The 18,546-nt window shown below is 37.7% G+C and overlaps 1 protein-coding gene across 3 annotated transcripts in view; it reads left to right on the top strand.

Moving 5' to 3' along the window:
* Positions 1–14,852: 14,852 nt before the first annotated feature.
* The window catches only part of LOC143038045 (UDP-glucosyltransferase 2-like), a 37,904-nt gene continuing 34,210 nt past the window's right edge, over positions 14,853–18,546 (top strand). For 2 of the 3 annotated variants that reach the window (XM_076206917.1, XM_076206914.1), the window contains exon 1: positions 15,056–15,103. In XM_076206917.1, coding sequence (XP_076063032.1) covers positions 15,071–15,103 — 33 coding nt within the window. In that variant the 5' untranslated portion in view covers positions 15,056–15,070. Of the gene's footprint in view, positions 15,011–15,055; positions 15,104–18,546 lie in introns of those variants that run through there. The other variant, XM_076206915.1, reaches the window with a different exon arrangement.

Genomic DNA, 18,546 nt, shown 5'->3' with positions numbered 1-18,546 from the left:
ACTCGTAAGGGTCCCATACACGATCAGGCGGCCTCTCCAGCCGTCTCAACAGCCAGCCGGACAGGCCGGCTGGTGTCACATACACACTATTCAGTGCTGCCTCAAGGCAGCAAGACACCGCGGATACGGAAAAGTTAGACCTACTCACTGTTGCAGTGATCTACAAGTCACTTAAAGTTTGCTTATTCTTGTTGTAGAGGACTGAGTCACCTACACTATGTCCAAAATTTTGTTTTCAAGTGAATTACTATATTTTTCATAGTTAACTTAAAATGATCTGTATGAGATTCACCTATGAGTAGATTTGTATCTTTTTGTGTGCGAGTATGCATATTTGTGTGTGACGTATTTGTTGCCAATATTCAAATCATCTCAACGATCCTCTTCCATACCAGAGTAATTATCTTTTTATTTTGGCTATCGCTAGATTAATATCTTAATCGGTGTTCGTATATTTTCATTCCATCGCTATAAATCATATTCATTGTGATGTATTGCTATCACGCATACCCAATGTTGCACTCCTCAATTTAAATTCGTGTTTGTATCAGGCCCATATGAGGTGATCGTTTTGTACAGAGAGTTGTTTTAAATAGAAAAACATCAAGATGGAAAAATGTTACGAGTGGAGTTCCTCAGGGTTCCGTTTTTCGGCCACTTCTATTCATAATATATATAAATGATATAGACCACGGACTGAAATCTATTGTCTCCAAATTTGCTGATGATACAAAACTGTGCGGAATGGCAAATGATCACTTAAACCAATTAGATATTCAAGAAGATTTAGATAAATTACAGCAATGGTCTGAAAAGTGGCTAATGAAATTTAGTACAAATAAATGCAAGGTTATGCACATAGGTAAAAACAACAGTAAGTACGATTACAAGTTATTTGGAAATTCGTTAAAAAAGTGAATAGTGAAAAGGATCTCGGCGTGATTATCAGTAACGATCTCAAATCATCTAGGCAGTGTATTTCAGCCTCTGAGAAAGCAAATAAGATTCTTGGACTGATTACGCGATCCTTTGACTTCAAATATCCATCACTCAATAACAAGCTATATAAATCGTTAGTTCGCCCACATTTGGAATAAGCTGTTTCCATATGGTCACCAAATCTCATTAAAGACATTGACAGATTGAAAAAAAAAGTACAACGGCAAGCCACAAAACTGATTCCAAATATAAAAAATAAATCGAACGAAAATCGACTAAATCATGTGAATCTGTTTTTATTGGTTGTCCTATAAGGTGGAAAGGAAACCGCTGAAGGTACTTCCATAGAGTAATTTCACAGGGAATTTACAATATGAGTTCTCACTGGCACACTCTTTTACACGTGACTGAAACCAATGCCCGCTCGCTCGTGACCGACCATGCGTGACTTCACGCTGTGGGCGGCGTGCCCAAAACAGTTGCTAATTATTAATTTTAATTTCCACAATCATTCCTTGCACACGGAAATTTTACATACATCCAATCTCAGTTATACAATAATTCGATTTTGATAATATTAATAATATATCTCATTTATTCAACTTTCGCATTACAAAAACATAATTATAATTAATTAAGTAAACAGAAATGGCAATTTGAATGTTCTAGAAGATTCACGTCTGTTACATGCATGTACGCACAGAATGACACATCAATTTTCGTTGTATAGTACATCTATGCATAGTGTTCAGAATTAGAATACAATATTTTTCCTAAAAAAAAAGAAGAAAAAAAAAAAGCGTAGACTCAGAGGTGAATTGATATGGGCTTTTAAAATTCTAAAGGGAATTGACATCAAAAGTGACAAAAATTTCACACTGAATGAGAATCAGACAAGAAACAATGGTCTCAAACTGTCAGGAAATAGATTTAATTTGGAAGTGGGTAGAAACAACTTCACCAACCGTGTAGTTCATGAATGGAATAAACTTCCTGCAGAGGCAGTGGAATGTAGTTCAGTTCGAAGCTTTAAGAATAATTTAAATAAACACCTAAGCAAGTTGCTGTAATGACTGTCATTTATTTTATATTATTTGTTTATTTGTTTTGTTATCATTTGTCTTTTTATTATTATTTGCTTGATTCACATTTATTATTGTTATATGTCAACTTATTATCATTTATTATTTACTTATGTATTATCCAACTATACCTATGCATTTATTTTATTATTATTTATATTATTATATTTTTATTTATTTATTTATTCATCATTATTATATTTTTTCCGCAACCGACATAGTTATGGACCAAAAGGTCTCCTGTCGGCATGTTCCTCCTTTGTAATCCTTTGTACCGTAGTGGACCGAGCTCCTCGTGTTGTTAATTTTCATGATCACCAAATCTCGGGTAGCTGCATCGTCCTTTTCTTTTAATTTTTCAACAAACAAGTCATACGCTGCATTTTTTTTTTTTTTTAATACTCTTTAGATTTAATTTTCCAAAGGAACGAATTTTCCCTGTATACAATATATCAATGAATTTGCCCGAAAATCGTCGCTGTTCTTCTGTGGTGCAGCTGGTGGTCAGTGCGGCAGGCATGTTCATAGTAGGCTACCGAATGCTGAACTGAGAGATGCGGTCTCAAGGACCCCTCATGTGCCCATACACCCTCAAACATGCCTGAACTGGACAGTGCCGGACGGAGCCAACCTATCAGCTACAAGTTCGTGAGTCATCCCCTCCGGCGGCCTACACAGGCCGCCTCAACATACCATACACATTCAGTTTTGCCTGAACAGTCCTAGCTTGCTCAGACAGCCGAACAGACCGCCTGAGCGTACATGAGACCCTTTACGTACCAGAGCAAGACACCGTTCGTCAATGCCAAAGATAAATATCTTTCTTATATTTTTTCAGTTCCTCCTTGGCTATATCCTTTACCACTCATACATCTCCACACATTATTTTATATGCATCTGTGGTGGGGGTAAGAATGCCACCACCGTGACACTCATACGTGTCAAGAGGGTGACTAAATGAGACGGAGAACTGAGCTGCCTGACGAACGTTTGAGTCTGGCAAGCCCTAAACCAAACAGCTACCGCCTGGGCCGACACCGCACGGTCGGCGGCTCTCTTCCCAAACCTAACCCAGTCCCAAAGTAGTAGCCTATGGCCTTCATGGCTCTGGAACCAAGAGCACGAACAGTTATCTTCTGAATAGTGATTTGGGCAATTCCTAAAAATAGAAACATATTGCTATAACGTCATGCGGACAAACAAATCAGTACGTCTTGGCACACTGTTCATTTTCTTGTGAAAAATATCCACATCTATCAGCTATTTTGGTGGGATCGGACATAATTTAACTTTTCAGAATGTCATCCAATAAATACTGCTGCTATGGATTATGTTGTAGTAACTCACATTATGTAGATAGACCACATATGAAAGGTGTTACTTGGATCTGTTTTCTCAAACTACATTTTGACCTTGAAAAATGTCAGCGATGGGTTTGAGCATATGGGAGAATCTTACCACCGAGAACATAAAACAAGACATACGCAGACATGACAGAATTGAGTAGACACCAAGAAAAATGCATTTCTGCTCTTATTTAATGCTTTATGTTATCTAAAGTTACCTAATATGTTATATTTACCTAGATTTATGTTTCAGATTACACACAAGATTAATCAAGCATGCCACGAACCAAAGGAGCAGTAGACCTATCTGAATTTCAGCGAGGTCGTATTGTGGGTCAACATGAAGGTGGACTTAGTCAACGCAAAATATCTGAAAATTGTCAATACCTCTTTTTACTGTTAATAGAGTGATCGTACAATTCGCCAAAGAGGGCAAGAAGGGCACAAAACTTCATTCAGGTCGTCCCGGGCCCTCAGAAAGAACCTTGCATCTTGTAAAAAAAAAAAAAATAAAAAAAAAAATGTCGAAGAGGATCCACGTTGCAAGGCCTCTGATATAGCAACACAAGCTGATGTCAGTCCCAGAAAAACTATCAGGTATCTCCACAAGCTGGGTTACTATGGCAGAGCTGCAAAAAGGAAACCATTCCTTCGTCCAGCCAATATCAAGTGCAGAAAGGATTGGACTATTGAGATGGTGGAGAGACCTGTGGCTTTTTGGAGCACTGTAATTTTCTCTGATGAGTCACGATTCGCATTATTTTCTGTCTGTGGAAGAGTGTGGGTCTGGAGACTGCAGCCAAGAGTTTGACCTCAAAATACTGCAGCCAACAGTGAAACATGGGGGCATTTCAATAATGGTATGGGGTGCAACTTGGAGTGATGGTCGATCAGAGCATGTGGAGTGTCAAGGAAACATCAATTCATGCAAATATGTTTCTATATTAAAAGAAGGACTCATTCCAATATTCTCCAGTAGTAGAATGAGTAAAAATATCTTCCTATTTATGGAAGATGGAGCTCCTTGTCACACTGCTCAAGGAACACAAAATTGGTTGAGCCAAAATGGGATCAGGAAACTTCCATGGCCAAGTCAGTCCCCCGATATGAACCCTATTGAACACCTCTGGGGCATATTAGACCAACAACTTCGCAAAAAGAACAGGAAGCCATCTTCAAAGCCCCAACTCTTAGGATTACTACGGGAAACATGACAAGAAATCCCTCAAGATGATATTCGTGAACTAATCACTAGCATACCTAGAAGGGTCCTTGCATTGAAAAAAGCAAAGGGGATGTCAACCAAGTATTAGTTATTTACATTGTGGCCATTTATAAGCATTTTAATTGTATCAATTGCTTGTTTGATAAATTAAATTATTTCTCTTTTATGTCTATTCAATTCTGTCATATCTGTGTACATATGCAGTAAATACTTCGTGAATCTGAGCCTACTGATGACTACCTACATCCAATCCTCCTCTCTCAATCACAGAGCAGGTTAGTCCACCAAGCACTGAAACAGTACAATGTTGTACAATTCAAATATGGTTTATTCATTTATTGTCAACTGTGCCTCACGCAAATCTGCATGTAGTAGGTGGAGGTGCAGAAAGCTGAACTATGTGTCCACATTGAGTGGGCTTGAGGAAAGAATGCCAGTCTCCCAGATGCAATTCATGTCTATATCATTGGATAGCTCCTATCATTCTGAGTATTTTGAACCCCATAAATAAGTACTACAAATTAATAGTAACGTCAGTAGCTATTTTTAAATATTTGTTTATTTATTAACTATTTGTTTGTCTTTTATTTATATTATTTGCTTATTTTATTTTTTCATCTTATCATTTATTTATTTTATCTTATTTATTCATTTATTTCTATTTATTTTATTTTATTTATTTATTTATTTATTTGTTTTATTTTATTTTGTTTTATTTATTTTGTTTGTTTATTTGATTTATTTATCATATATATATATATATATATATATATATATATATATATACACTTTTTTTTTTTTTTTTTTTTTTTTTGCGGTGACTACGGTGGAAAATAGCACAACCACTCCGAACCGAATTTAAAAACTTACACAAGTGTTCCCAGCTCTAGTAGCAGGGAAAGCATAAAAACCTTTTCTCTGCAGGTGCCAATATTTTTTTCGTAATGGTCCAGTTTTATTAAGGAAAAATCGGTAAATATAACTAGAATGTTGGCAGGAATATGACAATCTGGGCCATAACGAGGCCATACCATGCCCAAACGAGACCTTGCCCCCAGGAGCCAACCTAACCAGGAAGGACTGGGTTACCTTAAACAGAGGAGGAAGAGCCAAGGTGGGCAAAACGAGAGAAAATCAACACAAGTGGGGATACACCAATAGCCCCCAATGTCCCTGTGGCGAAGTACAGACGATGGTCCACGTCCTCCGGGAATGTCCATGGAGTCCCCATTGCTCCGACCAAGACCTTAGGGAAGCAAATGAAACTGCCCTTATATGGACACGGTTCTGGTGCGACAAGATATGATGATGACGATGGTAAATATATAATTGACATAATTCTGAGTATCTTAAACCCCATGAATAAGTACAGCAATTAACAACAACAACAATAAGTAACAACAGTATTTTTAGATGGTGTATTTTTGACGGGGGCTGCCGTGGAAAATAGCACAGTCGCACCTAACATAAGGTCACGGCTCAGGATAACTCTTCATATCAAGATTCGCTAATGTCCCTTGCTCTTGATATTGCATAATCAGGGATACTGCTTCAATAAATCTATAAAATATTGGTTGTGGTCTCTTGTCCAATAAATGGGGCTAGCAGAAGTGGCCATGATGGAGAACGTACTTTCCCACCTTGTTTCCACTAGTTTTCAGTCCTCGACACTACAATCAACGCTTCAGTTGAATGCTGGAGTAACTATCAATTCGTTGAATGTCAACCTTGACCCCAGGGACATTGTCCTCTAACAATAAAACCTTTGAAAATAGGTCTCATGTCGATATCGTTTACTTTTTTATATTTTTGATGCATTGAAATTGTCCGCATCTTGGTAGTTTGCCCAACTCCTGATAGAGAGCGTGGCAACTGTGACGTCAACTTTGCGGTTTGCTATTTTATGATGTCATGAATGCGTTGTGCCCGCCCTGGTTCTGAAGATAGACACCGATGGATTTTGATATCCCGGCGGTAATGTTGGCGGGGTAGCAGAATACAAGGACCATACATTTTCTAGTATTGGTTGTCACGCATAGGATAAAGAATGAATTCTCACATCAACATAAAATAGTAAAGATAGTAATGATAGTACTGATGATAACGATAACAACCAATAGTGATGGTAATTATAACTAATAAAAATAATAACGATAATAGTTCACTACAGTACGAGCTCTCGATTACGAGTACAACATGTGATCCAAGATCGTTGGGTATAACCAGCGTTTCTATCCTTGGGGGCAAGATCACGCCAAAGAGGAGTCGGGCAGGTGCCAAAATAGAGGAATGTGTGAGGGTTACAAGAGGAAAAAGTGACTGGTCTGTAGCGATGCTACCTAGACTGTGTAGGTCAAAACAGCACCTGAGCACCTCCCAGTCGACAGGGAGGCGACATCAGTGATGCAGAGGTTAAGTTCGTGACTAGTCAAGCCGACTGTCTCGCTTCATCTTCATCCTCTATAATATACATTAATTTTCTTCTATTGTTTTATTATTAGTATCATTTTTATCAGCATCGTTATTGTTATTACAAAAATAATCATTATAATTACTATGCTACTATATTATTATCATTATTACTATTTCTATTATTATTATTATTTGGGCTTTTATGAACTTGGAAAAGGCTTATGACAGGGTAGACAGGAAGGTACTGTGGGAGGTATTACAAATGTATGGGATAGGAGGAAAGCTTTTATGAGCTGTCAAGTGTTTTTACAAGAGTAGTAGAGCGTGTGTCAGGATTAGAAATAGAGTGAGTGGGACTTCGTCAGGGATGTGTCATGTTACCATGGCTGTTCAATTAATACATGGATGGGGTGGTGCGAGAAGTAAATACAAGGGTAGTGGGTCAGGGATTGGAGATGGTTAAAGAAAATGGAGAAAAATGGGAGATAGGCCAGCTGTTGTTTGCGGATGACACTGCCCTTGTAACAGGATCAGAGGAGGGATTGAGAAAGTTAGTGACAGAGTTTGGGAAGGTGTGTGAAAGAAGGAAGTTCAAGATAAATGTGGGTAAAAGTAAGGTGATGAGATGTACATAGGGAGAAAGTGAATATTAAAGTAGAGAGACTGGAGGGAGTGGATATTTTTAGATACTTGGGTGTGAATGTGGCAGGAAAGGGAGGAGAGGAGTTGGAGGTAGAATGTAGATTGAGAGAAGCAAGTAAATGCCTTGGTGGATTAAAAAGTGTAATGAGAAATAGACATTTGGAAATAGATACTAAGAGGAGATTGTATGAAGGAGTGATTGTGCCGACAGCACTGTATGGGGCAGAAACATGGAACATAAGAGAGAAAGAGAGGAGGAGTTTGAATGTGTTTGAGATGAAGTGTCTGAGAAGTATGATAGGGGTTACTAGGCTGGGTAAAGTGAGAAATGAGGAGATGAAGAGGAGAACGGGGGTGGAAAGGGAGTTGGGAGATAGGGTTGATGAAAAAGTATTGGGATGGTTTGGACACATGGAAAGAATGAGTGAAAAAAAGACTAGTAAAAGAGGTGTGGAAGGCAGATGTGGAAGGAGTGAACATGAGGGGTCGACCTAGAATGAGATGGATGGATGGGGTAAAAGGGGCTTTGAGGAAGAAGGGAATGTCTGTTGAGGAAGGACGGGAGAGGACAGAAGGCAGGGGTAAATGGAGAATGGTGCTTAGAGTGAACTGCTTAAATGAGAAAGAAAAGGAGAAGTAGTACAAGAAAAATCTGAGAGAGGAGTGGGAGTGAGTGAAAGATAGAGTGGAACTACGAGTGGAGGAGAAATGGGGATGTTTCAAGGGGGGGAGTCACAAGAATGTGCAACGATGGTGTGTGTAACAAGGAGGATGGGAGGAAATAGAAGGAAGGGTAGTGAGTGGTGGGATGAGGAAGCAAAGAAGGTTGCAGAAGAGAAGAAGCGAGCTTTCACAGATTGGTTACAAAATAGGTCGAGGGAATCATATGAGAGGTACAAAGAAAAGAGAAGAGAAGTAAAGCATAAGATAAAGGAGGCTACTGATAATATATCTATTTTTCTTGCCTTTTTGAGTACACTCAATCTACCTACCGTCTCCACGAATTATTGATAAATTCACATTACATAAAAATAGTCTCGGGAATGAATGATGGAAAACGAATACTTTTTTATAATAAATTGAATTATGAATACGTTGGAAGGAGGAGGGCGAGGAGGAGGAGAGGAGTCAGGAATCACCTCACTCACGCCACGAACGTCGTGACGCAAAATATTGATAAAAATCCTTTATATTCATTTTTTTTATGGATATTCTATATAAAATCTGAATGAACCACTGTGTTCAGGAGTTGTTTATGTAGGAGAACACATGTTTTATTATACACTCTTTATCATAATTGCTGGAAACATCGATTAGATTATAAGTAAAGGTGTGTTTCAACCGATATTTTTTAAATTCAACTCCACACAATTACTTGGTTTCTGACCCTATCGATTTTTAAAAAAAGTTGTATATATATATATATATATATACACATATATATATAAATATATATGTATATATATATATATATATATATATATATATATATATATATATATATATATACACATAATTGTAGAATTTCCTATCTTATGAACAAAGTGGAGAAATATAATATTTTCTGAAGGAGTTAAGAAATTTGTGTGTCGCTCGTGCCTGTGTGGACAAGGAATCTGCAGGACTACCAACTGTACCAAGCTGCACGGCAGAAATCGAGTGTAATTAATTTCTTATTGGAATGGAATATAGTCTTCAAGAAAAAATAAGCTTTGCAAAGGTAAAGGAAATTAGACATTTTATATGAAGCTGTAAGAGACAATGAGAAGAAAAAAGTGAATAGCTCACGTCAGAGGGCGCACAGCTGCGGTCGAAACCATTGCCTGTGCCCTAGGACTGGTAACGGATATAGGTGGGAATCGGAGAGAAGTGTGGGGTACGAATCCACATTTAAGCGAATGCGAGACCAGCACGCTTACGATTACGCCACCAGCGCACTGAACAATGTGAGCAGTATTGAAATTATAAAATGCAATTTACTAAGGAATCAAGTGAATAAAGAAGGAAGTACAATGAGAAGAAAATATTTATTTGTTTATTATTTATCATTATTCATTTTGTTCATTTATTTTTTTCTGCACCCGACCTAGTTATGGACCAAAAGGTCTCCTGTCCGCATGCTCTTCCTTTGTAATCTTATGTAAAGTAGCAGGTGATTTGAACAAGGGAAGTCTCAAAGAGAGTTTTACGATGACTCACTCACTCACTCACTCCGGTGGTGGTTGGGCCACTTGCTGACCCCTCACCGCTAGCATCAAATGCCTCCAGACTCTACGGTCCTGTGCCACTGTCATCCAATCCCGGACATCTGCTCCAGCCCTTTCCAGGTCCTCCTTCACGTTGTCCATCCATCTTCTGCGTGGTCTTCCTGGGAAACGTCTTCCTCCTACCATCCCATCCATCATCACTCTCATTGGTATTCTTTCTTGTTCCATTCTTGCAATGTGGCCGGCATACTGCAGTCGCCTTGACTTTATGATATTCATGATATTTATTTGGCCTGATGTTTCCCTTAGCTCTTAATTATGCCGCCTTCTCCATTCTTGGTCTAGTTCGTCGAATACTGGGCCCAAAATTTTCCTTAGTACACTGTTCTCAAATACAAAAAGACTTTTTTCCATTTTCTTAGTCAGGCTCCAGGCTTCGCATCCATATAATAGAATGGGTTTTATTATTGTATCATATATTCTTAGTTTGGTCTTTGTTGATATACTCCTTCTTCCCAGTGTATTTTGGAGGCTGTAATAACATCGGTTGGCTGATGCAATTCTTGATTTTATTTCAGTGTCCATCAGGTTTTCGTCTGTTACAATTGATCCAAGATATTTAAAGTTTCTGCATACTTCATATCTCACACTATTGATGTCAATATATTTTTCTCTGTTATTGTTTTTGGTTAGATGCATTAACTCTGTCTTCTTAGTATTCACCAGCAGTCCTACTCTGTTCGCAGTCTCTTGGAAATCTCCAAACATGTCTTTTATTCCATCTATTAATTCGACGTCGTCGGCATACGCCAACATATTCACTCTCTCAGACTCGAACTCTACTCCAATATTATCTCTCTCCACTGCTCTTACTACTCTTTCTAGTAGTAGGTTGAACAGTAGTGGGGATAGAACGCACCCCTGTCTCAAACCACTCTTTATTTAAAAAAAATTCGTCTTCTTGTTGCCAACCCTCACCTTTGCTTCTGTGCCATCATACGTTGCCTTCACTAAGCTTACAATTTTGATTGGTACTCCAAATTCTCTGAGGATTTTCCACATGGATGATCTGTGTACACTGTCGTATGCTTGTTTGAAGTCTACAAACATATGCCAGTGATTTATATTAAACTCCCAGCTCTTCTCCAGTATCTGTCTGATCGTAAACAGGTGGTCTGTTGTTGATCTCCCCCTTCTAAAGCCACATTGATATTCGCCTAATATTTCATTTGCATAGGGGGTCAGTCTCCTATAAAGTATTTTTGCAAAAATTTTGTATACACAGGATAGTAGTGTGATGCCTCTGTAATTTTCACATACCCTTTTGTCTCCTTTATTCAGTATTGGTATAGTAATTCCTTTCTTCCAATTTCTGGGTACCTTTTCCTCTCTCCATATTCTTAAAATAAGTCGGTATATTTTATTCTTCAAGTACTCTCCTCCTGCCTTAAGAAATTCTCCCACTACTCCATCTTCCCCAGGTGCTTTATTATTCTTTAGTTCCTTTATGGCCGTTCCTACTTCGTTAATTGTTGGTTCCCTTACTTCTTCCTCATTAATATTATCATCATTTGCTTCCTCATATGGTGTATCTGGTTCTGGCCTATTCAAAAGTTCTTTGAAGAAAATTTTCCAACAGCTCAAGATTTCTTCTTCTCTGGTTGCTATGACTCCATTTTGGTGTATAACCATATTTACTCTGGGTCTATACCTGTTTCTGACTTTCTTTATAACCGCATATTGTTCTCTTATCTTTCCTTCTCTTCCTAAAGTTTCGATTTTTTCCAGATTGTTGTTCATAAATTCCCTTTTCCTCCGTCTCTTGATTTTCTTTGCGTTTCTCCTCTTTTGTATAAAATCCTCTTTATCTTCTTCACTCCTAGTTTGTTGCCACTTCTGTCTAGCTTTCTTTCTCTCCTCTACCGCACTTGCACACTCCTCATCATACCATTCCTCTCTTCTACTATTCTGCTTGTACCCAATAATCTCTTCTGCCGACTTGATTATGCATTCCTCCAGCATTTTTGCTTCTTCTTCCATATCCATCTCTTCCTCTTCTGTCATCATTAACACCTCATATCTGTTTCTGATTTCCAGTTGGTATTGGTTACTTAATTCTAGTTGTTTTAATCTCTCAGTCTCAAATTTTCTTTGTGGTTCGTTTCGCATCTTCTTCTCTAACTTAAGTCTCGCCTTTACTTTTGCCGTTAGTAGTAGGTGATCTGTGCTGCAGTCTGCGCCTCTATAGCATCGCACATCTTGCAGGGCTCCTCTGTGTTTTGCATCTACCAGTATGTGATCAATTTGATTCCTGGTTCTGCCATCCGGGGATTCCCATGTGTACTTGTGGATGTTCTTGTGTGGAAACCATGTTCCGCCTATGATCATGTTATTTGCCTCTGCAAAAGATGCTAGTCTAAGGCCGTTGTTATTGGATGTATGATGTAGGCTCTCTGGTCCTACTGACCTAAAACTTTCTTTTCCCACTTTTGCATTCATATCACCCATCACGAGTAGTATGTCATGCTTTTGTATTCCATCAACCAAATCTTGTAGGTCTCCGTACAGTCTGTCCTTTACCCTCTCTTCTCCATCTTCAATCGGCGCATACACGACTATAACAGTAATGTTAAACCACTTCCTCCTAAAACGTGCTTTGAGTAATCTTTCATTTATTGGTTTATATTCAATTAACGCTCGCTGTGCTTTGGGGCTAATGCATAATGCAACTCCTTCTCTATGTGCCTCATCTTCACGTAAAATGAAAGTAATATTAAATTCTAAAGTTCATCGTAAATCCATTATCATCGACGATGAGAATCTTGAACAAGTTGAAGGAGCATATTTATTTAGAAAAAAATGTAAGATTTACAAGAGAACACGAAAATGAAATAAAAAGACGTATCATAATTTGTTTGAAAACGTCTGGTAAATACAGGAACATCATAAGAGGCTCTCTATATCAAGGTCTAAGTAAACAGGTCTAACCGCTGGAGCAATTCTGCGCAGCTTCTGACGTCAATTGGATGCGTCCATTTTCTCTTTGTGATACACTGAAGAAAACTGTGAAACGCCAAGGAAGACAGGAACTATAATATTTTATATATTATATATATATATTATATATCATATATATTATATATTCATATATATAGACAGGAACTATAATATTTTATATATATTTATATATATATATTTTATATAATATTTGTCAGAATATAACTAATTGAGTGGAGCGGTGCGAGCGAAGGCGACGTCATTTTCGAACGACGGACCAACTTCAACTGACAGCTAGAGGACCCGCTAACCCCACTTTGAACAGCCAGGTGACGTTCACGGGCTCGCTGCACCAACTCCCTCGAAATTCGGTCGGAAGTGGTTAGACCTTATATTCTTAGATCTTGCTCTATATGTAGGTCCGAAACGCGACGTTTATAATCAGCGTATAGCCCAAGCTAAGACATACAAATGTCAAACTTGGAATTGATGATCGCAATAGAAATAAAGATGAGGAGAGCACGGAAAGGAATGGAGAGACCAATGCTGGGAATACCGCAGAAAGACTGGAGGAACAGTTGGGTAAGTCAGCTTGTTGGACTGAAAGATATAGGGGAGGCAGGAAAAGATAGGGAATGGTAATCTGAAGGGAGGATGGGAGATAGGATGGGCGCTGCTCGCTTCGCTTCGCTCGCGGGGCGCTTCGCGCCCGGGCTACGCCCATTTTTACCCGACAAAGTAATGCTTCATAAAACCTTCAGAAACACTATCTTCAATTTGTCCATCAAAAAGTTCAAGACTGTCAAACATTTCATCGGAATATTGAAAATCTTTGTTGTTTCGTACAGAATCATTGAATTTAATCACCTTTCGATGAAAATCCCGCACAGATTCCTTAACACAAAATTGTTTGGTATAAGCTTAGAAAAGTTTGGGCATGTTCATTCCGTAGTCGGCAACGCAAACTCTTATCATCTTGTAAAGCGGCTTTTGAAATTTTCCGACGCTTCTTTTTGTCGGCTTCGGTTTCTAAAGGCATTGTTCCTGGTGCTCTAATCGTAAGATTTGTTGCCCTCCTTTTTTAACGGTTAAAAATTTTTATTACACACGTGGGACGTCCCTTTTTGCCGGTTCAGTGGGGGACAAACATACATCCGGGTTCAAAGACCGCCGGGAGTTTTTTTTTTTTTTTTTTTTTTTTATTCTTAGATATATAATATAACTAAAGGTGCACCCTGGGGGTTCCCTCAGCTGAATAGAATCACCTGGCCGCAGTCAACATGAATATGCAAGTCGCGACAAACACTAAAACACTTGATATTGCTACGTAGGATGGCTATGCTGTCAGCAATGCCCAGCGATTCTATTCTTGGGGAGAATGTCGCACCAAAACGTATTAAAGGAGGGCAGCAGTATAAGCTAAAAGTGACCAGCATTCATTTTTTGAGTGGAAATTAACCTCCAGTGTTAAATTTTTGAATGAGTGACTGGTCTGCACGGATGTCACTAAAGCATCTAAAGTATTCACTGCATAAAACAGAAAGTTTATACACAATAAGAAATCTAGATAGGATATTTATATTTCTACCCTTATACCATTAACAATTGCGACACAACAGAATGTAATCTAGTTTATTTCCCTACTCTCAATAACAGAATTTTTAATTATGTAAATCATACCTTTGTTATATTACACCTTATCTCTTCTATTTTTGTTGCTAATATCCTTCAAGAATACAGATATACCTAAGCGGGCCTAGCTCGCTTATATAAAGTACTTAACACTTTTCTCTGTATTGTATCACTGTGTACTTACCTAGCTGGGGGCATGTTAAATACTACGGAACAGTTTCCAAACATTATCTATCTATACTTATTTCAAAGAGCGGCAAGAAGGCCGATATAATTTCAAAAATTAAATGCGTTCAGAAGGCCAATAGTGAAAGAAACCAACACTTTACCAATCCAGAATTAAGTTGTGAATGCACTACAAAATTAATATGAATTATGATAAGAAATATAAGGCAACGTAATCTTGAGCGATATATGAGTACGACATTTTCGGTGTGTGCGTCACTGGCCAAACGAAAAATTACTGAAGGTCACTGTTTGTGATTCGTTGTGGTGGAAGTAGGAGTGCTTGGTACAAGGCTGAGCAAGGTGAGTATTGAAAGAAACCCACTTTTTCTTTTATTATTTAGATTGTAGTGATGTACACTCATGCAAAATGCACGACAGTGGTCAAGTTTGAAGGTAAAAAAATTAACTGAATTGCTACGTGTTTTTCAGAACACTCTGTGTATAGCATATTTCTGTTACAAACTTTAACCCCGCGTCTCACAGTTTGGTTTAGAAAATTAACTTTGCTCCAACGCGTGCGACGGTTTCAACGCGTAGACCATTTTGACTGACACAACATCGAAAGGATGTGACACCAAACTGAAGTTATTTGAATGTAAACAGAAAGACGGCATAGCATGCCCTCCGTACAGTACAACTGGCCCATATCGAGTGTGTTACTGTACAGTGTACATGCCTTGGGTTTGTGACGTTGCAGTAGCGTGCGTGAACTCTAATTAATTATCAATTGGTCTTTTTGATCACACATAACCCACTGGCTAATGACAATGTGTGTTTTGTATACAGCACGAGTACTAGATCCATCATGTGAGCGGCAGCAGAATTTAGCTAATATTTCTGATATTATTTTGTGGCAGTGGCCGTGATAAAAACACACAATCACTGTAATAAACAATTACATTGATACTTCTGATAGACTTCTTTTTAAACTTTATTAGTATGAATTAGAATTTACTTAGTTCAACCCTGAAAATGAATTTAGCTGTATTTCCCACCACTGGTTAATACCAGTATTTGTAAAGATAACATGGCAAACGTTGTTGCTCTCATGTTATATGAAGTGTAATATATATATATATATATATATATATATATATATATATATATATATATATATATATATATATATGTGTGTGTGTGTGTGTGTGTGTATTCACTTGGTCTTTGGATCACGTGTTGGACTCGTGATCGACAGCTATTTCCCTCCTGGAAGAGAGCTCAGAGCTCGTAGGTCCGATCTATGGGTAATGCTATGACCTTGCACACACACACACACCCAACTCCCCGCCCACGAGAGTCAGAGTAACGACCCGAGGCACAGCGATACCGAAATAATTTCGGCCCTGGGCAGGATTCGAACTGGGTGCTGGGAGCATTTCTGCTTCCCAGTTCAGCGCTCTACCAACTATGCCACCGAGTCGGTGTGTGTGTGTGTAAATATATATATGTATACACCCTCCCATATATATATATATATATATATATATATATATATATATATATACATATATATATGTATATATATATGTATATATATATATATATAGACTTGTATACATATATATATATATGTATGTATGTATATATATGTATATATACACACATATACACGTATATATATATTATATATATATATATATATATATATGCATGCATGTATGTATGTGTGTGTTTGTGTGTGTTTATGTATGTATATTATGTGTAATGGCTCGCTTAGTCGGGTATTCTTGAGAGCGGTCTCGGGAATGAAAGATTATCTTATCATATAAATTTTCAACACGACCTGAGTGTTACTGTGTATTGTTGTCGTCTGCACTACAGCGTAGGCCATAGGGCATCCAACGACCTACAAATGGATTACAAAGGAGGAGCATGCCGACAAGAGACCTTGTGATCCATAACTAGGTTGGAGGCGAAAAAAATGATAATAATGATAAATCAATCAATCAATAATAATAATAATAATAATATAAGTGATAAATAAACAGGTAAATAATAAACAATAATAGATGGACAGATAAACAATAATAAATGATAATTAAATAATAATTAGCAGACAAATGATAACAAACAAATGATATCAAATGGCAGGCATTACATCATCTTGCTTTGGTGTTTAAACAAATCTTAAAGCTTCGAACTGAACTACATTGCACTGCCTCTGCAGAATGTTTATTCCATTCATTAACTACACGGTTGGCGAAGTTGTTTCTACCCACTTTCAAATTAAATAAATTTCCTGACAGTTTGAGACCATTATTATTTGTCTGATTTTCATTCAGTGTGAAAATTTTGTCACTTTTGAAGCTGTTAATACCCTTTAGAATCTTAAAGACCTGTACCAAGTCACCTCTGAGTCTACGCTTTTTTAGGGGAAAAAGATTCATATATTTTAGTCGATTTTCGTAAGATCTGTTTTTTTATCATTGGAATCTGATTTGTGGCTCGCCGTTGTATTTTTTCCATTCTGTCAATTTCTTTAATGAGATTCGGTGACCATACGGAAACAGCATATTCCAAATGTGGACGAACTAACGATTTATATAGCTTGTTAGTGAGAGATGGACTTCTGAAGTCAAAAGATCGCAGTCCTAGAATCTTATGTGCTTTCTCAGAGGCTGAAATACACTGTTTAGGTGATTTGAGATCGTTACTGATAATTGCATCGAGATCCTTTTCACTATTCACTTTTGTTAACGAGTTTCCAAATAACTTGTAATCGTACTTACTGTTATTTTTACCTATGTGCATAACCTTGCATTTATTTGTGTTAAATTTTATTAGCCACTTTTCAGACCATTGCTGTAGTCTAAATCTTCTTGGGTATCTAATTGGTTTAAGTGATCATTTGCCATTCCACATAGTTTTGTATCATCAGCAAATTTGGAGACAATAGATTTCAGTCCGTGGTTTATATCATTTATATATAATATGAATAGAAGTTGCCCAAGAACTGAACCCTGAGAAACTCCACTCGTAACATTTTTCCATTTAGTTTTTCCATTTAAAACAACTCTCTGTTTTCGATCATTCAACCAATTACTAATCCAACTTAATAGGCTGCCACTTATTCCGTGTGAAGCTAATTTAGTAAGTAGTCTTCCGTGGAGGACGGTGTCAAAAGCTTTTGCAAAATCAAGTTATATTAAATCGATATTGTTTCCTGTGTCATATTTCAAGATGAGTGTTGTAGAATTCGAGTAAGTTAGTCACGCAAGAACGTTTCCGTCTGAATCCATGCTGGCGATCATTTATCAAACTTGACAGGGGACGGAATCCGATGGAACGGGTGCCACAGACGTGATCACACCACACACCCCGCCCCCCAGATCATCCCGATCGATCGGTTGATATCAAGAATTAATATTGTTTAATATGAGTTAATCAGGGACACTAACTTACTCGAATTCTACAACACAGTTATCTCGAATTATGACAAAAGAAACAATATAGATTTAATATATCTAGACTTTGCAAAAGCTTTTGATACCGTCCCACACGAAAGACTACTTACTAAATTAGCTTTGCATGGAATAAGTGGTAGCCTATTAGGTTGGACTAGTAATTGGTTGAAAGGTCGAAAACAGAGAGTTGTTTTAAATGGAAAAACTTCTGGATGGAAAAGTGTTACAAGTGGAGTTCCTCAGGGTTCCGTTCTTGGACCACTTCTATTCATAGTATATATAAATGATATAGACCATGGACTAAAATCTACTGTTTCCAAATTTGCTGATGATACAAAACTGTGCGGAGTGGCAAATGATCACTCAAACCAATTAGATATTCAAGAAGATTTAGATGAATTACAGCAATGGTCTGAAAAGTGACTAATGAAA

Source organism: Oratosquilla oratoria, chromosome 23, assembly GCF_046742065.1.
Source record: "Oratosquilla oratoria isolate Oo_2021 chromosome 23, ASM4674206v1, whole genome shotgun sequence".
In the NCBI taxonomy this organism is placed as follows: Eukaryota; Metazoa; Arthropoda; class Malacostraca; order Stomatopoda; family Squillidae; genus Oratosquilla; species Oratosquilla oratoria.
Note: the sequence above shows the minus strand (reverse complement) of the source record. Positions and strands in the feature narration are given on the sequence as shown.